At 34.4% G+C, this 20,921-nt stretch overlaps 3 protein-coding genes and 1 long non-coding RNA gene across 11 annotated transcripts in view; 3 read left to right on the top strand and 1 right to left on the bottom strand.

Moving 5' to 3' along the window:
* Window positions 1–302: 302 nt before the first annotated feature.
* Window positions 303–6,436, top strand: LOC142986576 (proton-coupled amino acid transporter-like protein acs). The gene is made up of 8 exons (XM_076135087.1): window positions 303–602; window positions 1,902–1,959; window positions 2,356–2,506; window positions 3,065–3,271; window positions 3,578–3,853; window positions 4,749–4,927; window positions 5,119–5,288; window positions 5,832–6,436. Exons 1-8 carry the CDS (start codon window positions 554–556, stop codon window positions 6,074–6,076), a joined length of 1,335 nt encoding a protein of 444 aa, XP_075991202.1. The 5' UTR covers window positions 303–553; the 3' UTR covers window positions 6,077–6,436.
* Window positions 6,437–6,881: 445 nt separating this feature from the next.
* On the top strand, window positions 6,882–8,078 carry LOC142986578 (uncharacterized). The gene is made up of 2 exons (XR_012960404.1): window positions 6,882–7,104; window positions 7,942–8,078. It is a non-coding gene; the product is annotated as an uncharacterized LOC142986578 (long non-coding RNA).
* A 412-nt stretch (window positions 8,079–8,490) lies between these two features.
* On the bottom strand, window positions 8,491–8,863 carry ND-MNLL (NADH dehydrogenase (ubiquinone) MNLL subunit). Its single transcript, XM_076134565.1, has one exon. The coding sequence runs from the start codon at window positions 8,728–8,730 to the stop codon at window positions 8,554–8,556; it is 177 nt and encodes a 58-aa protein (XP_075990680.1). The 5' UTR covers window positions 8,731–8,863; the 3' UTR covers window positions 8,491–8,553.
* A 3,756-nt stretch (window positions 8,864–12,619) lies between these two features.
* The window catches only part of Not1 (CCR4-NOT transcription complex subunit 1), a 30,065-nt gene continuing 21,763 nt past the window's right edge, over window positions 12,620–20,921 (top strand). For all 8 annotated transcript variants that reach the window (XM_076134383.1, XM_076134381.1, XM_076134380.1 and 5 more), the window contains exon 1: window positions 12,620–13,007. In XM_076134383.1, coding sequence (XP_075990498.1) covers window positions 12,906–13,007 — 102 coding nt within the window. In that variant the 5' untranslated portion in view covers window positions 12,620–12,905. The remainder of the gene's footprint in view (window positions 13,008–20,921) is intronic.

Genomic DNA, 20,921 nt, shown 5'->3' with positions numbered 1-20,921 from the left:
TAGTCTCTTCATAAATTATGCGAATAAGATAGGAGCCATAGATGACCCTAAATGCAGGCACTGCAATAAAGCAGCAGTAACCATGAATGAAACACATAGGTACTGTGCGAGTGTGATGCTTTTGGAAAGAAAATAATCGATCTTCTAGGATGCGGTTACCCTGAACCAGAAAATTACAGGCTGCTACCGGTGGGGTGCACAGCAAAACTGTTAAGTTTTGCCCTGCCCCCCAAGATACTCTTTACTAAGTAGTTGGACTATAGACACTATCCTAGAAAACAGGACACTATAGTCCACGAATGTGTACGAATAGGATCGTCAAGAATTTAACAAAAGAGTTTTTATACTCTTCTATACCATAAACGTATGTCATTTGTCATACCATAGACGTATTGTTTGATATCTGACATTCTTCTGGACCTCATTTCAAGAAAATCGTTCAGTATTATTCTGTTTATTTCAGCACGTTGTAATAAATGCATAAGAAAATATTTACAAATGATGAGTTGAATGTTTCGGTTAAGTTCTAGATAGTGAAGAGAAAGCCGCCAAAATGTTTATCTATCAGTTTATGGGCGGTTTGGTGGACACCATCGTTGGAGGTTTGTAGTAGTTCCTTACTACCAGATTTCTCTTTATTCTCTACCTTTGCTTGACTTTGCAACTACTATTGAAGCTGTTGTTTAGACAACAAGAATAATGGATAAATAAATGCGTTCGTTTTGTACACATTGTTGCTGGAAGTACTTATTTCGTACCCTTCCAGCGTCTTTCAATATGGTTGCTTACTAGTCGAGTTACTTATTGCAATTAAGGTGTATGATAGTAATGTAATTTGTGTTTTGCAAGAATGGTGGGTAATAATGTTAATGATCTTTCTCCCTATTGTGGACAATAATTATTATGAGTTATGAGTTTCTAGAGCAGCCATTTTTCGACTTCCCTAATATAATCTAATTTACCTAAACCTCAAAAACTAAATCCCTGTTCTTATAAATAAATATATTCATTTATGTGCATAGAAAGTTACCGGTTTTAAAAATCCAAATATCTGACTTTTAAATTTAAAGTTTGTAAAGGGTGTTCTAGAAATTTAATTTTCAAATTGGCATGACCACTTCTAGAGATATTTGACAGTTGGCACTTAATTTATGCCAGATATAGGCTTATGCCAGAACTATGGAGTCATGATTGCTGCATTTTGAGTTTCCCAGTTGGATTATTGATACGGCTAGTTATTTTAAGATAATACAACATACGATCTACACCATAGGATTTCGACCATTTAGGGACCGTCAAAACATTATAATTTATTGTACTACTACATTCTTTTATCATTATTTGTCCCCCACACGAAATGCTTCAGGCCGCTAAGGGGCGGTACTGCCTCCGTTTACTAACGACCTACACGATTAACATAATATGTAAACATCGATTAGCGAATAATTTTTATTATTAGTATTTGTGTAAGAAAAAAATATGCAAACGTGGTCAGAAAGCAGTCATACCCAATATTCCTCGAATAAGTATGTAAAAGTTTACGAAAATATTTAGGATATTAATTTTAGTGTCTGCAAAAAACAGTACTACTTTCACGTGCTACGCTACTACGCTCGTAGCAATATTAGCTACGAAGTAAGACATCATGTGAAAAGACTTCTTTCAGGCTACAATAATAGTTACAGTTATTATATTCGAAAAAAATATAGCTTTATAATGTATGTGTGTCTCAATAAATTTCAAATAAACACATTATTATAAAAGTAAGTTGTTTCAAAATATACGTGGAGCGATGATCGATCCATAGTGAAAGTAAAACTCAAGCTTTATAGTAGTTATAAACTAAATCTACAGAATACTTAGTTTTGCTGCTTTATGTGATAATCTTCTTTATGTTTCAGAGGATGATGAGGAGTTCTTTGACCCTCACGCTAAGCGCAAGGTCCCGCATCCTACCACGTAATAAGATTAAACTTAACCAATTTTATTATTGTATTTATTTACACTTTATATACCAGAATGTATAAGGGCGGAATTAATGCCTAAGGTATTCTCTGCCAATTTACCTTTGGAAGGTCCAAAGATAAAACAAGGTAAACGAATATAGAGATAAATAGAAAATCACTATGTTTTACCAATTCAATTGGTACAAATAGCTAAGTAATTAAACTTAACGAAATACTTTTAGGTTTAACTTACAAAATACTAACTAATGTACAACAAAATTACTGAATTTCTGATGCCTACTTAAAGTTATCAATTCTGTAATAGAGTAAAACTTTTCAAAACTAGCCAATTCTTTAAGGATCGGAAATTAGTTGAATAATACGTCAGAATTGCTTTGTTTTCTGGCAGATACTCCGAGACAATGATCCACATGTTGAAAGGCAGCATCGGTGCTGGGCTCCTAGCCATGCCGGACGCCTGCCGACGTCTGGGCATCGTGTACGGTGTCATCGGCATCTTGGCCATCGGGATATTCGCCACTTACTGCATACAGCTACTGGTTAGTAAAATACAACAATGAAATAAAAATAAATTGTATTTTACTGAATTTCTTTCTAGGCTGACGTTAAAAAGAGAGACAGCGGCGCTTACGAGCGCGACAGATTTTTGTTCGTAACATGCCACCGACGCGACTTCGGAGGAACATAATACCTTTTACAATAACCCATAATGTATGACATTACCGCACTGAGGTCTCTTTTACAACAATAGTCCTGAGTCTCTCTGCAAAAAAAATCTCAGCGATTTAGCAAGTTGGATTCCCCCAAGTGAGCACGTAAAGCCGTCAGACTTGTGCTTGACATTTCGACATTTCTGCTACTTACCTGACAATACCTAATGATTACAGATTTTTGCATTTTGAAATGTCGTTTTAACACACTCGACACCTTGCGTTTGTTTCACCCGTTCATGCGTTACGTTAGTAATAAATCTTGGAATTGAAAGACCTTAAGCTTAATCGCAGTTCACAATATAATACATCTGTATTTGACTGTAGTAATTTAATTAAATATATTTTTATTAATATTAAGTTTAAAAAACTATGTATTACGTGCAGATCAACGCCCAGTACCAGTTATGTAAACGTCACAGGCGAGGCTACATGGCATTCCCGAAGTCAATGCTGTTCGCAATACAAGACGGACCGCCGTGCATGCGCTGGTCTGCCAATATGTTCTACTCCCTCGTCGACGTCATGCTTATCACTTGGCAGTTAGGAATCTGTGCTGTGTACTTGGTTTTTGTAGCTGAAAATGTGAAACAGGTAATTGTTTAGAATATGCAAGTATAGCTTTTAGTTGACTCGCTCAACTCGCATGTAATTTGATTATCTTTTAAAATGAAAGTGATTTCAACATGCCATGAAAGTGTAGCATGATGATTTTGTATCTTAATTAATAAGAATACACTATAAGAACATGGACTTTTGAGTCTGAATCTTGAGTCACCTTTCCCTAATTCCAGTTTGCTTATGCTTCCTTTTCATTTTTATACTCGACCGATCTCAACGTAGGAGGAAAGCAGGCCTTAACACGATATTGTCGCTACAATATAGTTTTACATTTTTCAGGTGATGGACTACCATGGAACAGTTATCCCAATCCGATTACTAATTATCTACATGTTACCGCTACAAATATTGATGAACCTGGTCAAAACACTGAAGCTGTTAACTCCTTTGTCAACGATCTCCAACTTTGTGACGCTGTTTGGAATGATTCTGATATTTTTCTACCTGGTAGAAGATGATGTAGAACTGAACGATGACAAGCTGAAAATAAAAGGCTTGGAGGAAATTCCTGTGTTCATAGGAATAACCTTATTCGCTCTAGAAGCAGTGGGTGTGGTGAGTACAACAATCTATACTTCCATACTAATATTATAAATGCGAAAGTAACTCTGTCTGTCTCTCTGTTACTCAATCCCGCCTAAACTACTCAACCAATTTTTTTATTAAAATTTTGCGTTAACTATTCTATAGTTTTTTGTTGAGTTTCGATAACCACGCTACTGAAAAGTAGAGAAGTATTCTTATTAAGTTGAAAATTTTAAAACTGATCCTTATCCAATTTGTTTCGCCTATAAATCTAATCCAACCCGCACTTGGCCAGCGTGGTGGACTCAAGGCCTAACCCCTGCCTCATTACGGGAGGGGAGACCCTTGCCCAGCAGTGAGACATTAATGGGCTAAATTTACTTTATTTATCTATACTTAATATTATAAATGCGAAAGTAACTCTGTCTGTCTGTCACTCAATAACGCCTAAACTGCTGAACCAATTTGCATGAAATTTGGTATGGAGATATTTTGATACCCGAGAAAGGACATAGGCTACTTTTTACCCCGGGAAAATTACGCATTCCCATGGGAAAATTCAGGTGGCGGACGGAGTCACGGGTAAAAGCTAGTAAAGTAGATAATATATTTTGATACTTGGATGGATGGATTATGCATGTTAGTTAATCAATTGTTTGTTTACATTCTGGATTACAACGGGTATCTTTCTACTCCGCTCAACGCGGTGTAAGTGGCGGGCAGAAGCTAATATTGTAGCGGCTAAAATACTTTTGAGCATCAGCGTATGATATTTCCTAAGCAGAAAATAATTATTTGACGTACCTATAGAGAGAATGTACCAAGCTTCCTTTAAGTTTATATAGTTCTATGGCAGCACTTTTTTACATACGTCGTCAACGTTTGTATCATGAACCAGGCCTTAATTATTGAACTTTTTGTACAGATATTAGCCTTGGAATATAACATGGAAAATCCCAGTGAATTCGTCGGAATATGCGGTCTGCTGAGCGTGGGGATGGTTATAATCCTGACTCTCTTCATCCTACTGGGAGTGGCAGGATACCTCAAATACGGTGATGCCGTCAAAGCGTCCATAACGCTTAATTTGCCTCAAGATCAGAAGTAAGTAGGTATTTGATAGCTTAAAGTTGATAAACGGCCATTTATTATTTTGAGACACACTCGGCAATCAGTACAGTAGGTACTACTATTATTTAATTAGAATAATTATTATCTTAACTACATAAATAAAAAAATATAATTTGAATAAAATTTATCTACATAGAACGATTAACTCGATTAGATGATTTCAGGAAAGCGCAGGTGGCAAGGTTGTCGTTCGCGGCGGCATTGTTTTTTTCGTTTCCCCTACAAAATTTCGTGGGCTATCAAATCATATGGCGCAAAATGAAGAAGAGGTTAACCCTGAAACACCCCAGGTTCATCGATTACACACTGCGTGTCGTGCTCGTTCTTATTCCATGTAAGTTATGAACATTTTACTATTATTTGTGTCGCGAGTTTACCTGAATGCGAAGATTTTCAATTCTTTTCTGTAATTTACATTCTAATACTGCTCAGGAATACTGTATTCTATTAATTAAACGATACTAGGATTGGTTAGGTAGTATCTCCAGATGTTAACAAAGAAATGACGTTGGGTAGGTAGGTATATATTTCGCAAGCTCCCTCGCATGGCTTTGTGTTTCGTAACCAAAAATCAAGACCCACTTGTTTATTATTTTGCAAGGGAGACGCTACGCAGAGCCACAATTATTGTTTTACGCAAAGACTATTGAAAATACTGATGTATAGCAAGTAGTGACAATCCTTCTATCTGAGACAAAAGTTATGTTTTTGCTATATTTTGTCACCGGACTTGACTCTTCAAACATGGCTGCGCCGCTCGCATATTATACTTTTGTTACGCGATTTTCTACCTGTTTGTTATCAAGCTGCTTATCCAGTAGAGGGTCATTAGATAATTAAAGTAGTCTAGGTATTAAACATGCCTTTATTTCCACAGTTGGGTTGTCAATAGCTGCTCCAAACCTTGGAGCCTTCATCGCGCTACTCGGTGCATTTTGCCTGTCACTGGTAGCCATCATATTCCCCGCTATCATGGATCTCTGCATCTGGTATCCTGATAAATACGGCATCGCGAAGTACAAGCTTCTACGGGACACGTTTATCATCGTATTCGGCTCCATTTGTATGATCTCCGGCGTATACACATCCATACTCGAAATGCTGGCAGAGGATGAACACTAAAGTAATCTCTAATATAACATATTATTATTTAAATTTTTGACTAAGTTTTTACTGAGAAGATGCTCTGAATAATTAAGGTTTTGGAAAATGAAACGAATGTTTCGGTGTTATGCTTTATTTGAGCTGTTAGTTGATTGACTCTGTAAATATCTGAGTGGATGGCATATCCATTGTCTTTTTTGAAGATTTTTTGATTATTATTATATGTATACTATTGCGATGTACGCTTGTTATCATATTATATCGCAAAAAAATATTTGTGTTAGAAGAACCGTTGTTTTATTTTGCCTAAAAGTTGATACATGGATGGACTCAAAGTATCAAGTCCACTCTGGGCATACGCACGCTTTATAGAACCCCTATTAGCCATAGAAAAGTTACGTATTTCGATATAGAATGCGAATTAAATTCATCTATCGTTGTTCTGGTAGGATACGACCAATCAAATATATACCTACCTGTGGATAAGCTAAGCTGCAGTACCTAAATCAGGTGAAAAAATAAGCCAAAAAACTACGAAATAAAAAATATACCTACCTACTAAAGAAAATAAATACTTTATAAGAGAAATAAAGGAATCTCCATGAAATATTTTTTTACCCATTATACCACTAAAGCTGGGTCAAATTAGTTATTCTGGCCTCAACATTTCCAACCCAAAACCAATGCGGATAAGGTCCTAGCCGTGCCAGCCCTGAAGGCAAGAAAACGGAAGATATCGCAAACCTCTTTTAAGTACTGCACTCAATAGCAGCTGGCCACCAATATCCCAACAAAAAACAAAACAGACTGTCATTATTGAAAGCTTGAATTTTAACGTCAAGGCAGAGAGTTAAAGAGTATCTTAAATAAATAGAGTTTAAAACAAACAAAATGGTCGTGTCGCACTGGCGATCTTTGATCTTCACCACGATGCGGTCGAGGCCGCTGCTGAGGAGCTTGGAGGCACCTGCTCGAGTTCTAAGACGTAATCACTCTGAGGGACCTCCACAACCATTTGACAATATGCCCTTCTCGATTCCAAATCGGTAAGTTGGATGAAGTCTCCATAATATTAGTGAGATTTTTTTTAACTTACATACGTGCTTAACTGTGTAAGCGTATTCCTCATAAATTTTATGTTTGCCCCATTGCTCTGTTTTTCCACAAGAAAGAAGTTTGCTAGAATGCACACCTTTGACCAAGTGAGTTCAGTGACTGAGTGAACTATTTACGATAATTTTCAGACATGCAATATTTTTCTGCACCAGAAGTGATAATTTTTTGTAATACATACACTTTTACCTGAATACAATTATCATAAAGATAGGGCCTTTATAAAGGTAATTTAAAATTAGTAAACACCGATAACCAAGGAAGGTGTTCTGTCACTTAGACTCTAATGAGGCGACAACCTCATCTTCATCAGGCATTGTTAAAAGTAAAAGTGGATTAGTGTAAATACTTAGATACATACCTACTCATGGTTTTTTATTTTTATAATAGGTCCATAAAAAGTCAGTGAATCCTTCAACTGCTCCGAATTACTTTTGGACTGTAACAGGAATGTCAGAAGACCACATACCTGTAACCTAAAAATGCAAGAGTAACAAATCGCTAGCTTGAAAGAAAGAAAAGAGAAAATAAACCTACAATAAAATACATAAAACATAAAATACCTACAGTCACATTTACAAACTTTGTATGAAAAAATTAATGGTTTAGTCAACAACCACACACAATGGTTTTAAAATTACTTTATATTAATACCCTATACAGTAAGAATTTCGAGCTTTTGAAAACGTGACAGCGCTTACTTTTTGGCGCTGACTGAAAATATTTAAAAATTAAAAATACATACATAATTTATATTATTCTGTTTACAGATTTGTGGCGTCAGTTTTCTTCGCATTTTTCTTCGGGCTTGGATTATGGGCCCCTTTCCTTATTGTATGGTACGCAATGGCTAAAAGAACATTGTAATCTGTCAGTTGATAGAGAATAATAAATAGGTTTTTCTTTCTCTAGTCTTTCATTAGTGTTCGCTTTTTGCTAATTGTAATTCTAACTAGCGACTGCTTGACTTCAGAAGTGGAGGACGCGTTTTACTTTTTAGAAGAATTGCTATATTTGCTTGAAATGTTTTATTCTTACATGCATTTGCGTTGCTCCTCCACGTCCAAAAGACAAGCAGTCACAGTGGCTACACATTTAGAAATATTATCTTCATAATTTTATTAAGAATTTTTAAGTGTTTACCAATTTTTCGTGATAGCATCTGTAATAGAAGAAAATTTCTCCTAATATGCAGACCAAAAACCTAGAGAAAGAGACCTGCGCCCAGCAATCATAAAAAGAATGAATATAATATAACTAAGTTTAGCAAAGCAGATTTTTGAGGTACCATACAAACATGGGATTAAGAAAAACTCAAATTTGATTAAACTATTTATTTAATTACAACTGAGGCATAACTACTCGTTCGGATCAAACATAACTTATAAAGGCCAGGATGGTGGGTCTCCGGGCTTCACACGTCCACCATACAGAGCAGATTTATCGCGGAAACTAGTCATCCTGAGGGTTTCCTGGTCATCCAAGTATTTGCCAAAGAAGAAGCCGGCCATGGGTATTGCCAACCAGACGTACCGCGGGGTAATGCCAAAGAGTGCCATTTTAGTTCAGTAGCTTCTTCTGTGACTCCTTCCACTTCCTGGTGTGGTTCCAGTCAGCAAATATCGCGATGACAGTCAAAGTAGGGAACGCTATGCTCACGAGGTTGCGGCTTATGAATCGTGGCAACGCCATAAACCTGGAATTAAAGAAAATAATGGTATTACAATGTGATTTACTACAAAAGACACTAAGGGTCATCTTGAAATCATAATATTTTCCAACCCAACTTGACCCCTAACAAATTTTAAAGTATTTCTAGGAGGTCCATAGCAGGTCATAATAACATTATCAACTCATACCTAACAAGGGCATTCAAGGTTAAAAACTTGAATTAGACTGATATGATTAAATGAATTTTAGAAAATGATGGTCATAAGTTGTGCTGTGTGTGTTGTACTAGTGCTGGTGAGCACATTAAATAATAAGAAAGAAATAGAGTATGAAGACATGGTGAACATGAAAGACAGTGAAGGGTAAGCAACAGAACCAAAAACTTATGGATGTGTTACAATAGAGGTATAATTACTTGTAACCAACAGTCCTGTATGACGTGAATGAGTCAAGGGAAATTTGCACGGGTAAAATGCAAATACAGAGTTCTTACGAAACAATAAATTTAACGTATCAAGAGACTATTGTGATTATAGGTAGGTAGATTTAAAAAAAATACTGCTCACAGATAACAGGAAGGTTTTGTAGGCTTATTAATAATTACTTTATCAGACTAACTGAATACTGATGGAAATGGATCGGAAAATGGAAAGACTTATTCTGTACATTTAAACAAAATGTATATCAAAATTCAACAAATTTAAGTTACCATGTTTTCCTAAGCAGAAGCACATAATTATAATATGTAGCTACTTTGTAAACAGTATATTTCTATGACAATAAGATGAACATTAGATTTTATCTCTTCGATATTGGAGGTTATGGTTGTTATGTATGTTTCTTCTGGTGTCAAATATGGACATGGAGAACGCTAAGGGCTTTACAATACTAAATGAATTTATTCCTGCGTAGAAGTGACTAGAATGAACCATCATGAAATGAACCAAACGTCTTTCTGATTGCTTACATGTTACATAACAAAATCATAACAATACAGTTTGCCTTAAAATCGATTCCACCATGTGTATCAGTGCAATTAATGTTTCTAAAATAAAAGTACAGGCTTAATACTGTTCGGATTATTTACAAAAAGGAAACGAACCTTTTTAATGATAATGTGCGTAAAAAATCACTATGAACAAAACTTCCAAACACTGTAGTTAATATTAAAACTTAGAAATAAAGAGTTTACTGCATAAATGCTATGATTAGTCAATATAATTTACAAAAAATGGGTAAAACTAACCTAATTCCAAATTGGGACGATTGTATCGTCACGATTCTGGAATTTTATTTTTTCAGGACATGACACTTCTGTGACGGAATCGATCGACCATAGACTATAAACTGTATAAAATTAACTGTATATTTCTATCGTAAAAAATACATTACTTTACAAATAAAGCATGATTGAAAATCTGGATTACACAATTATAGACAGGACTAAAATAATGCTATAATTTTACAGAGGATATACATTTTATATCTCGAGTTTCCTTGTACCACGTGTTTGTTAACAAATAAATGACATCGTAAGCTGGCTGTTCAATAACCAACTTTAATACATTCATTTAAATTCATTAATAAGACGTAATTTAATATTGATAAACATATAAATATTTTTGATCTCAACACACTTATTTTTCTGTAGCAAAAGTAGATAGCTTAGAGGGAGATTGTAGTTCACGATATAATTTATATTTATTCATTTATTAGTCATTGCCCTAAGTAAACAAAAATTGTCTTATCAAATGTCTTAAATATTGTACAATAACCATAGAATTAAAATATAGGGAGAGCCGATTTATGTTATTAAATCGCATGATTAAACTAAATAAATTTGATTTTGAAGCCGAAAAATACCAACATGGAACATTAATGTTAGATTTGATCGATCGGGTTTGCTAATCTCAGCGAATCTATTACGGTATGCTACACGCCAGCCAAATTTGTGTCTCGGAAGTTAGGTATTAGCAAGCATTGATTTTAAACTTAATGATTTTTTTAAATTAAATATTTGATGATTATTGTACCAGGTACTTTAAAACCGGTAAAATTTTCTAGAATTCTTAATTATTAAGAGGTAATCAAAAAGTTCTAACTGGAGTTTGTTTTAAAATTAATTTTATAAAAGTGGTTGATTTCAATAGAAGGTAAGTAACAATGAAGGCAAAGATTCATCATAATACAAAACAATACAATCTTAATGCTTACCAGCGAAGATAAACATAATATTGCAAAAAATTCAAAAACTTCTATAACTAATAACTCTAACTCCAATTCACTTCTATGTTCACATGATACACTAAACATCTCTTTTCTGTGCAGTAAACTCTTATCTTAGTGTAAGTTTCTCTCATTGTGCAATGTGCATGTGAGCGTCTCACTGTTGCTAGGTAACGAAGACGGCGTCCTTCCGCTCCGTCGCCTGCTCCCTGTTTATGTCTCTTGTATTTATTTTTGTTTACTGCGCAACGGCGTGTTGCTATATTCAGACTGCGGCAAAGTCAACTGCGCGTACTTTATGCGGTACACTTACGGCTTTGATCCGTGCTATGGAATCTACCGACGAGCGATGACTACACAAAACCATCAAACATTTTGCTGGTTTGGTAATCCGGTCGTATGTTCAAATTTTATCTGGTCTTCAATCTTGGTTTACTAAGTTTAAATCTAAACATAAAAATTTGATCTTGTTAAATAGGTGGTTCTTACTTTAGTTAAATTGATATTTTAGTTGTTATTATTGCCTTGTAGCCAAATTATTTCTGTACTGACTCTAATATTTAAAGTAACAAGGCCAAAATCATAATGCTGTATTATATAGGTAACTAGCTGACCCGTGCAACTTCGCTTGCGTCACATAAGAGAGAATTTTCAGATTCAGAAATTTCCACGTTTTTGTAACACTTTTTTACTGTTACTCTGCTCATATTGGTCGTAGCGTGATAATATAAAATATGCTTTTTTTTTCTCGAAAAATATACTTAAAATTATTTATATCTCTTAATATAACAAAGTCGCGCTAAGGCATATCCGCCATTAAAACAGTTGCCATGACAACGGAATTTTGTTAATTTAATGTCATTATAACATTGATTATTCGCGACTTCGATCGCCACCTGAATTTTTCCGGGAAATGCGTCATTTTCCCGGGGTAAAAAGTAGCCTATGTCCTTTCTCGGGTATCAAAGTATCTCCATACCAAATTTCATGCAAATTGGTTCAGTAGTTTAGGCGTGATTGAGTAGCAGACAGACAGACAGACAGACAGACAGACAGACAGAGTTACTTTCGCATTTATAATATTAGTATGGATACCGAAAAAGTTTTAGTTATACGAATATTATAATAATTAGCAAAAATGTCATAAGTGGTTAATGTTTTTTTTAAATAAACCGTTCCATTCTAAATATTATTATGCAATACATTAAAGCACATGTTTTTTTATCATTAAGAGCTCAGATGTGTTGTAGTAATAATTATGAGGGACAATTATTTATGTACTAGGTTATTTAATTTGATAGAATGGCATAGTTGTCTCTTTGTTTTCCTTTCTAATATTATTTATATTTAATTAGAAGTAGGAGCTGACCGTGTGCCATTGATACACATTACATAAACGTTAATGCAGAGTCAATAATAATAATTATTATTAATATGTTGGCTAGCGTGTTGGATAAGATGTTAGTCAATAAATAGTAAGCATTATTATTAATTGGCAATACCATTTATTCGAACGGATCATGGTGTGACCAAATTGTCTGTGTGCGTCGAATTGCGTTTCGCTATGGAGCATGGGCCATGGAGCGAGTGAGCGAGTGAGCGAGCTGCTATGCTAGTGCCTTCGTCATCGCGTGCTGATTTTTCAAGTTGCAAATCGCAGTGTAGGGTGCTAAAATTATGTTTATGAAGTGAACAATAGAATTGGTGATGTTGGCCTTAGGCTTATTGTTATTTCGTAAAAAAACTGTAAAAGAACACACGTTTACTGTAGTAATCCGTCAAAAATCGAGAAAGCTTCAAACGTGTTTGAAGCTTTCGTTTTTGCATTAATGGAACTATGAACCTGGACCCTTTAACGTTTAGCTTATCGCAAATCAATTACCTTGTCGTAAATTTAAGCAAGAAGAATTTCAAGCAGACCAACCAGGAGCTAACTCAGGTGAGAAACTCCTACTTTACAGCTATTCTTTGTTTTCTGTTGTCGCCATATTGTGAATACGGAAAGTCATGATCGTTTGGTAATAATAGCGCTGTTTTGTAATTGTCATGATTTTCTATAATTATTGGTGTATAGTAGTGGCGCGACGTGCTTTATTTGTTGCCAAATCATGTATTACGTGAGTCCCGTGTTTGATGTAGGGTATACGTGACGGATGTGGTGAGCTGTTTTCAATAAGGCGAGGCGACCCGATCCACTGAATGGTGCACGATATACACCGTATCTTTGTGCGATTTTATCATCTTGTGGTAATATGATGACACTATCACATATGTTGTTGTACATGTATAACTCTGTTATGTCGTGAAAAGTTGGTATAAGTATAAAAACCATCATGGCTTGCTGCATTTACCGATTTCTTTTTTACGTAGTATCAGTTGAGTAAGCAATGAGGCTTGTAACTGATACTTTCATGTAGAAGTTAAGGATTTTAGTCTATGTTGTTGTTTTTTTTTAAAGGTTATACTGTATCAGGATTATAGATAAAAGAAAGTGGGAAATCTGCATACCCAGTTACATGTAACTGTATATTATTATATGATCATGATGCAACATACCTTTTTGAGGGGTAGTGTTACATAGTATACTACGGCTTTGTGTTGGTCACTGTAATAATATAGACCATTGTTATCAGTATAACTGGATTCATTCATAATTTTGATCTAGGATCTTACACGTGAACAGGTTTGCTAAGTATAGATTACACTAACACATTATTATGATATCAATTACTATTTATAGGCCCCTTAAAGGCAATTAAATAATGAAGCAGAAAGGACTCACTCTACCTCATCACTTTGTACAATAATGTTCATTTTCCTCACAACAAATTATTTCTTGTAGGATTCAATCTACTACTTCACTTGACAACATAAATAACACATATTAGGTATAATTAGAAATAGTAATAATGAATAAGTTATGTTCAATACAAATTAATACTGCAATTGAACATTTTCTTCCCTATGTTCTTTAGTTTCACTAAAACAATCTTGTTTTCAAATTAAAAATGTTTTAGTTAGTTGATATAATATTATTCAAAAATCTAAAATCTACTCGAGAAAGAAGAAACCATATTAGGTACATTGTTTTCTATCATTTGTCTCTAAGGCCTTTTGAAATCTCTTTAAAATATCTGTCAATAAGTGTGCTTCAATACAATCAGCTTAAGACAAATCAAATATTTTATTAACAAATCATCCGTCTATGACACATTTTCCTCAAGTTTCTTCAAGTGACTACTGTGAAGCGATTAAAAAGAAATCTAGATAGTAAAATGTGCATCTAGTCATGCGGCAAATTGAAATGTTGGTGGAAGTGCGGCTCTAACTTATTTAACTCAATTCAGTTTCATCTTGAGATTCAGATTGTAGATATCACCGTCTTGTTAGAAAGAACCCTCAACTTTTCATTTTCAAGGTTAAACGTGATTTAATCTTGAAGTTTTTGAGCCCTAGACTTAACTTCTTTCATTTCACTTGCTGACCTTTACATTTAAATCAGTCTATCTTTATAGAAGGATAGATAGCATTTGTTATACAATGAAATTAAGAAATTGTATTTAGTCATTCTTTTGGGGTAGACAATCATTATTATGTATGTTGCATCATTATTGTTACTTCAGTGTTTATAAAATAAAACTCTACATATACTAATAAGTAGGTTTTAAGTTATTTGGTCTCTTTCCCTCAAAAGAACAAAACTTCTTAATGGAGGTTGAGATATGTTGCTTTTATTATTACAACTTATTTTTGTACATATTTTTTTAATCCTGTTTTTTAACAGTAATCTGCTGAGCGATACAATTGCTGCTTTGCTATGAGTAACCAATGCATTTTGAAAGTTTTTAATGACAAATATTTGTCTGATAATACATTTAATTTGATAAATAAAAGTACTGAAATGTTGTCTTATACTGCTTGCGATAATTCTTACTAACATAATCAACTCTAATAACATACTCAATAGTGTAATATAATTAGTGATACTAATCTATATACACTATCTATAGAGTTCAAAGACAGACACATAACATACTTTTTGGTAAACCAGTTTCACAAAGTCCAAATCCTTTCAAGTTTGCACTAAATTTAGTAAACAAGTTGTTCTTAAACCACATTGTAAAGAGAAAGAAACATTGACTGTTTTGCTGGGTAATAATATGACAATGTTGTGGAAAGATTATTCTGTAAAATTAACTAATGTAAAGCCAGACTTGACCTCTTGATCTTTTTAAGATATAGAACAGTCAGGTTATCAAAGTGTTGAAGTTAGAGCCTATTACAGATTCACTCTTGTAATATGTTATGTCTCTCTTTTCTCTCTCTACAAATATTATTTAAAGCCTACTTGACCAAAATATGGCACTGAAATGTGTGATTGTTCCTGAAGTAAATAAAACTGACTGGTTTTACTTAAACCATCAGAAGTACTTACATGTACATACTAAAGCGTAATCTCATCCCATATGATGAGCAATATCTAGATCAGAAATAGGCGAGAATGTCGTAAGAGAGATAGAAAAGAATATTTGTGTAAGACAAGTCAATTTGGGTTCAAATTTTGAATGTTCAATGTTTATACAGTATAACTTATATTGCAACTATTGTTACTACAAAAGTAGTATGTATTTAGCAATAAGTAGTATCTTTATACCGTCATCTACATTTACGTAAAGAAAACGATTAGACCGAAGCCATACAAAATAATTATATAGTTTCTGCATGTCTTACATTCTGTTTAAACCAATAATGTCACAGGCATTGCGATTGCTATGCATTTTCATCTAAGTCATTACATGCACACTTTCCTTCCCTTTGTTCGTACCGACAAAATGACCTCGGTAATATTTTATAAATGTGGGAATCAGGCCACCTGAAACCTCTATGATTACTGGGTTTTGCCCAGCAAATACTACAAATAGGAAATCGATACGTGCAATATAATACACCATGGTTTTTCCACCAGTACTGAAGGAGGCTTTCTTCCTTTAATACGTGACTAACATTGCTGTCGTGTAGTTAAGGGAGGGTTCCTGTCTAAATTATTTTATCGGTCTCATATCTCACGCTCTATGAGACATTATAATTAGCGAAAGGCATGACAGACGCGATCATTTTAGACTATATTATGTAAATATAATCGCGATCAGTCTAGCGAATGTTATTATTTTAGCTTGTGACTTTGTGAAGTGATTTGTGGGACATTTTGAAAGCAATCATGAATAAATAAAATGAAGTCCGATTTGGACGTTATTCTGATGGCTCTGTAAGTGTCAATTTATTGTTAGTGGGACAGGGGACTGGTAGATCAATATAGTTTGTGTTTAATTTATTTATGATGTTTTGCTAGTGTTCTGCTTACACTAATTTGTTTGATGGTTTAATGGGACAGTTTACTATAAACTACAATTATGGGACAAATTGTACTGTAAGCAAATAATAATATAGTCGATTAAAATTAATATTAAAATTACTACTGAATATTTGAGGGCTGTTTTCACAGCTACAAGTGTTACGTACGGATGGACTCCCGGAGCGTAAATGATTTAGATGCGTTGTAAGTCCCGATGTAAGATCCGTTATTATGATTGTACAAAGTATCTATCTGTCTAGTGAATTTTAAAGCTGAAGAACAGAATAAAAAAAATTATAAATGCTAAACGTAGCTCTTTGTTTTACAACACAAGTTAAAAGTATCGGATTTCTTCGTCCGAAAACCATTAATGCTTTGTCCCTCATACTTCTCTACCAATGAAAATGACACAAACAATAGCTCTGAATCAGTATTTAATTACTCACTTGTAGATAATTTTTATCTACGTTTAATTCTTTTAAGTGGCTTATAAAGAAAATAGCGGCGTTCTCAATGTTGTTTGCATTATCATTTATTATCTTAAGTATATTTACAATATTTAAATAACAATACTTGGAGAGCTACGCAAATTGTTAAATAGCCAATAATTTATCGCGTCAATGCTTCCTACTCTCGGTTATTTTCAGTCTCTTTTATGGGCTTACCATTGTTTTACCACGCTATAATAACCTCTATAGTAGTGGTAAAGAGCTTGAAGTCGTGTGTACAATTTGCTATATTATGATGCTTACTTTTTACCTTGATTATTTGACTCTTGATTGGACTAACAGCTAATGTTTGTGACATCAGTACTCTCCCCACTATAAATAGAACTGCTAAAGTATTTATTCGCTTAGCCATTTGTCGTGATACCATGGCTACGTAATGCGAAACAAACCGTCTACGTTCAAGTCTTCAGTCGCCGCTGGCGAGTTTCATTCCTTTGTAGGTCTTGCCATCTTCAGTAAGAATAATGACGCGATTTTTTGCTGCAATAGAAAGCGGATTTTACGGAGGGAAACGCTTTGAATATGCTGTAGTTTATAGCGCATTCTAGTAAAAAGTGAGTAAGAATGATACAAAATAAATATAACGTAACGTTTAATTCGTGGTAGTGGAATATATTTTGTTGATAGGTTAGTCGTGGACGAGTGTCGTTCGTGCGCATGCGCGGAGGGTAGAGTGAAAGGCGCGCTTGTGTGTGACTCATCGTTATCGCACTGCCAGCAATCAACCAACAAATCTACGAACTAGTTTTAAAACTGCTCACCTGAAACGGTCGAGATTCAGCTTATTGCCGAAAATATATTGAAGATAATAACGTTGCTATTTTTTTTCTTTAGGTTATTTTAACGAGTTTATTATTATGATCAGATTCATTTTTATTTTTAATAGTTTTGCGTAAATTGAACGTAATTGGTAACAGATTTTTCAATAATTCATATAAAAAAATTGTTACCAATCTCAATATTAAATAAGAAAATATAATAAAATCACGTTTTGTTAAAAAACTTACTAAAAGACTAAAAACCGTAACAAGCATTAAAATATGATTTTCCATAGTAACACGCGTAAAAAAAATTGTGTATGTAATTACTGATACAAATCGTTACAGCGTAAAGTGAAAAGTACGTTGCGTTGATTGCAACACGTTGCGTATGCGAGCGTTCAGTCCTTGAACCTTAGTCAATAGACTCTATTGTGAGAGCACTTGCTTTTGACTCAGTGGATTTCTATAGCAGAATTACGTGCGTGAGTTCCGTAAAACCACTTCTTGGTCTACATTAACACCAGTTACTACTAGTTTTTGTAAAAGATTGAGATTTGTCACTTTTATCCTAAGTAAAGTGTAAAAAGCCCTTTTTTATATCGGCTATACGCGGAGAATTTCTCGAGATTTTCGGTTCAGCTTTTGAAGTTAAGCTGGTAAATACCTACAGACAGATATGTAATCTAGATGTAACGGACATGGGTTCACCGGAATCGAACTTGCGAGTCAGAGCCGGGGTGAGATTAAAATCAATTGGAGCAAGAGGAGTAGCGCGGTAATTTTGCAAATTTCTGTCTGCGGGACGAGTAAAATTGTTATTGAATGGGTTTAGTAGTTTAAGAGATTGATTGCCCCCTGTAGCCAAATATAAAAAACGAATTGTAATTGTATATATCTTTTTTTGTAACTTATTTTAACGATTTTATGAAGTCCTAGCTTAGCCGCTTGAAAAAATAGTTCACTTATAAATAATTTAGTATCTACAAATATTTAACTAAGTTGTACATTCATATTTATTTTCTTACTAGTCCTTATGCGAATCGTTTGATTCTGAAAAGTAAACAAGGCAGGTCTTATGTATTTAAACGTTGCGATCTGTATTAACATTCGCATCTTGTCAGACTAAGTTCGTTGCAAAAATATAGATTTAATTTCCTCCTAGATTGTATTTACTATTTGCTAGGACCGCCGGAGCTCTTCAGAGTTTAAACATTTATCTAGGGGCACAATCTCAGGCTCAGGTTCGCTCTCTACAGATTTTGATCTGACTCCGAATACCAAGTTCGATATAAAATTATTATTCGTTGAGATGAGCGAATACATACAAATTTCAGTCACCTTCAAATATTCTGAATAATTTTCAGGATCTAATAAATATGTATTCAATGTCACATTTTCCATTCATGTTTATCAATGAAACATCAGCTTGTGATTGATAGACGAATTTAAAATATCACAATGGTACTCTTAACACATGTAGACAGGCATTATGAATCTTTTATCGTGTCATTTAAAACAAAATCTAAATATGACTGGTGTTTATGCAGCGATATAACTGTCTGAACCATTATCACTATTACAACTTCGAGATTGATGAAGTACAGAACATGCATATTACGATATTAATGTTTCATATAAAACAACCCTGTACAGTTTCGCTCTCTGCACACAGCTGTGCACCTCAAAGAGTTGTTTCTAGTATTCCATGATCATGTCTGTTAAATCCACCGCGGGGAACAAAGAGCTTGTTCCTAGTACGAAGACTTACAGCATGAAAAAACCTTTTTCCATTGAATTTTGTTCCTGCTTTGCTCTTTGCTTTTATTGATCGATGTTATTTATAGAATGGTTTTTCGTGGAAAATAATGCAGATTATAGCCGGTGTTGCCGCGTTGAACTTTGCTCTCACGTCATGAACAGTTATCCCGATAATTTAAACCCTGATTACTTTACAGAGAATTTCAATTCAGGTCAATCCGTTTACACTAGAACCAGCACCACCCATTACTGTTGGGAATATGGCTAGAGATAAATCCTACAGTGACCTAGTTGTGGAAAAGTTAATAAATTATTACGTCAGTGTTCAAACATAAAACCTTTTATAAAGTTTACCCGTATTATAAAAAATATAAATGTTAAAATTCACGGCTGAAAAATAATTTGCATACGTCATTGGAAATATAACACAGCTATCTAGGTTTGAAAATAGTACACTTTTTAAAATCTTCCGAAATCTTTGCTCCTATTTATTATGCGGTACATAATTATATTTTAAAACAGTCTTCCCCTAGCGTTGTCTGTCTGAACAAGTTATAATCGAAAACTACCGAACAAACTTACGTTTTCCCCAATAGACGGAGCGACTCATGACGAAGTTTGAGTTTGTAATTCATTAAGGTTTCGTGCAAATTGACTAAAATATCCGAAACCCGGGTTCGAACTATGCAGCACTAATGTCCGATGTATCTGCTACAAAATTGTATAAAATATCTGTTGCGTCAGTAAAACGTGCATCGCCGGGTTCACATACCTTACGACGAATAAGTCGGTTTCATGCATGGCCAGATTAGTATTTGGTAACCCACCGTATCATGCAACTAATTTGACCGTGTTAACTCGTGAAATAACCCTAGTTTAGTTTTCTGAATCGCGTGTTAGTTTTTCTTACAGCAATTACTCACTGTCGCTTAGTCGCCGTACAACAGATTTTTTAAAATTAATTAGTTAATGGACTGCATCAGTTAGATTTCCAAATGGAATAAGAAACGTCTTCGCGTCTCTAGTGAATCACCTTGTCTTGACGCCCTTGACCCATCTGCTTTGTGCAGACTCGGCTTTTCCTTAGGGCTTAGAGCTGTAACATAAGTTAATACTTAGAGCATCAATTGTATAACATGTTTTAATATGAAAATAGGTAAAGAGGTCGGGGTGAATACTGTATATGAACTTAAAACCTTCGATTGCGATCGATAATCTACTTCCATATGCATGCAATTTACTTTAAGACACTACGTTAGACCTATATCGATTACAAGAACTTTTGCTACCCAGTTTTCATTTATAATGAATCTCGAGTGTTTTCTATTTATACACATTATACACATGTTTTTCAGGCTCTATGCTTTCTAGGCTGCTGAATCACAACACTAAATACTTGATCTGAACTAGTTGCTAAATCTTAATTCTGTTACGTGAATTCAGTGAGGTCTCTAGGCATTGAGAAACAACCA

This window comes from Anticarsia gemmatalis, chromosome Z (assembly GCF_050436995.1).
Source record: "Anticarsia gemmatalis isolate Benzon Research Colony breed Stoneville strain chromosome Z, ilAntGemm2 primary, whole genome shotgun sequence".
NCBI lineage: Eukaryota > Metazoa > Arthropoda > Insecta > Lepidoptera > Erebidae > Anticarsia > Anticarsia gemmatalis.
This window is presented reverse-complemented; position numbering and strand designations above follow the sequence as displayed.

What these genes read in the sequence shown, in the direction of transcription:
- LOC142986576 (XM_076135087.1), top strand. Translation starts at nt 554, where the DNA reads ATGTTTATCTATCAGTTTATGGGCGGTTTGGTGGACACCATCGTTGGA. An exon ending in CTCTAGAAGCAGTGGGTGTG is followed by an intron (nt 3,854 to 4,748) that starts GTGAGTACAACA and finishes CTTTTTGTACAG; the next exon opens with ATATTAGCCTTGGAATATAA. An exon ending in CGTGCTCGTTCTTATTCCAT is followed by an intron (nt 5,289 to 5,831) that starts GTAAGTTATGAA and finishes TTATTTCCACAG; the next exon opens with TTGGGTTGTCAATAGCTGCT.
- ND-MNLL (XM_076134565.1), bottom strand. Translation starts at nt 8,730, where the DNA reads ATGGCACTCTTTGGCATTACCCCGCGGTACGTCTGGTTGGCAATACCC.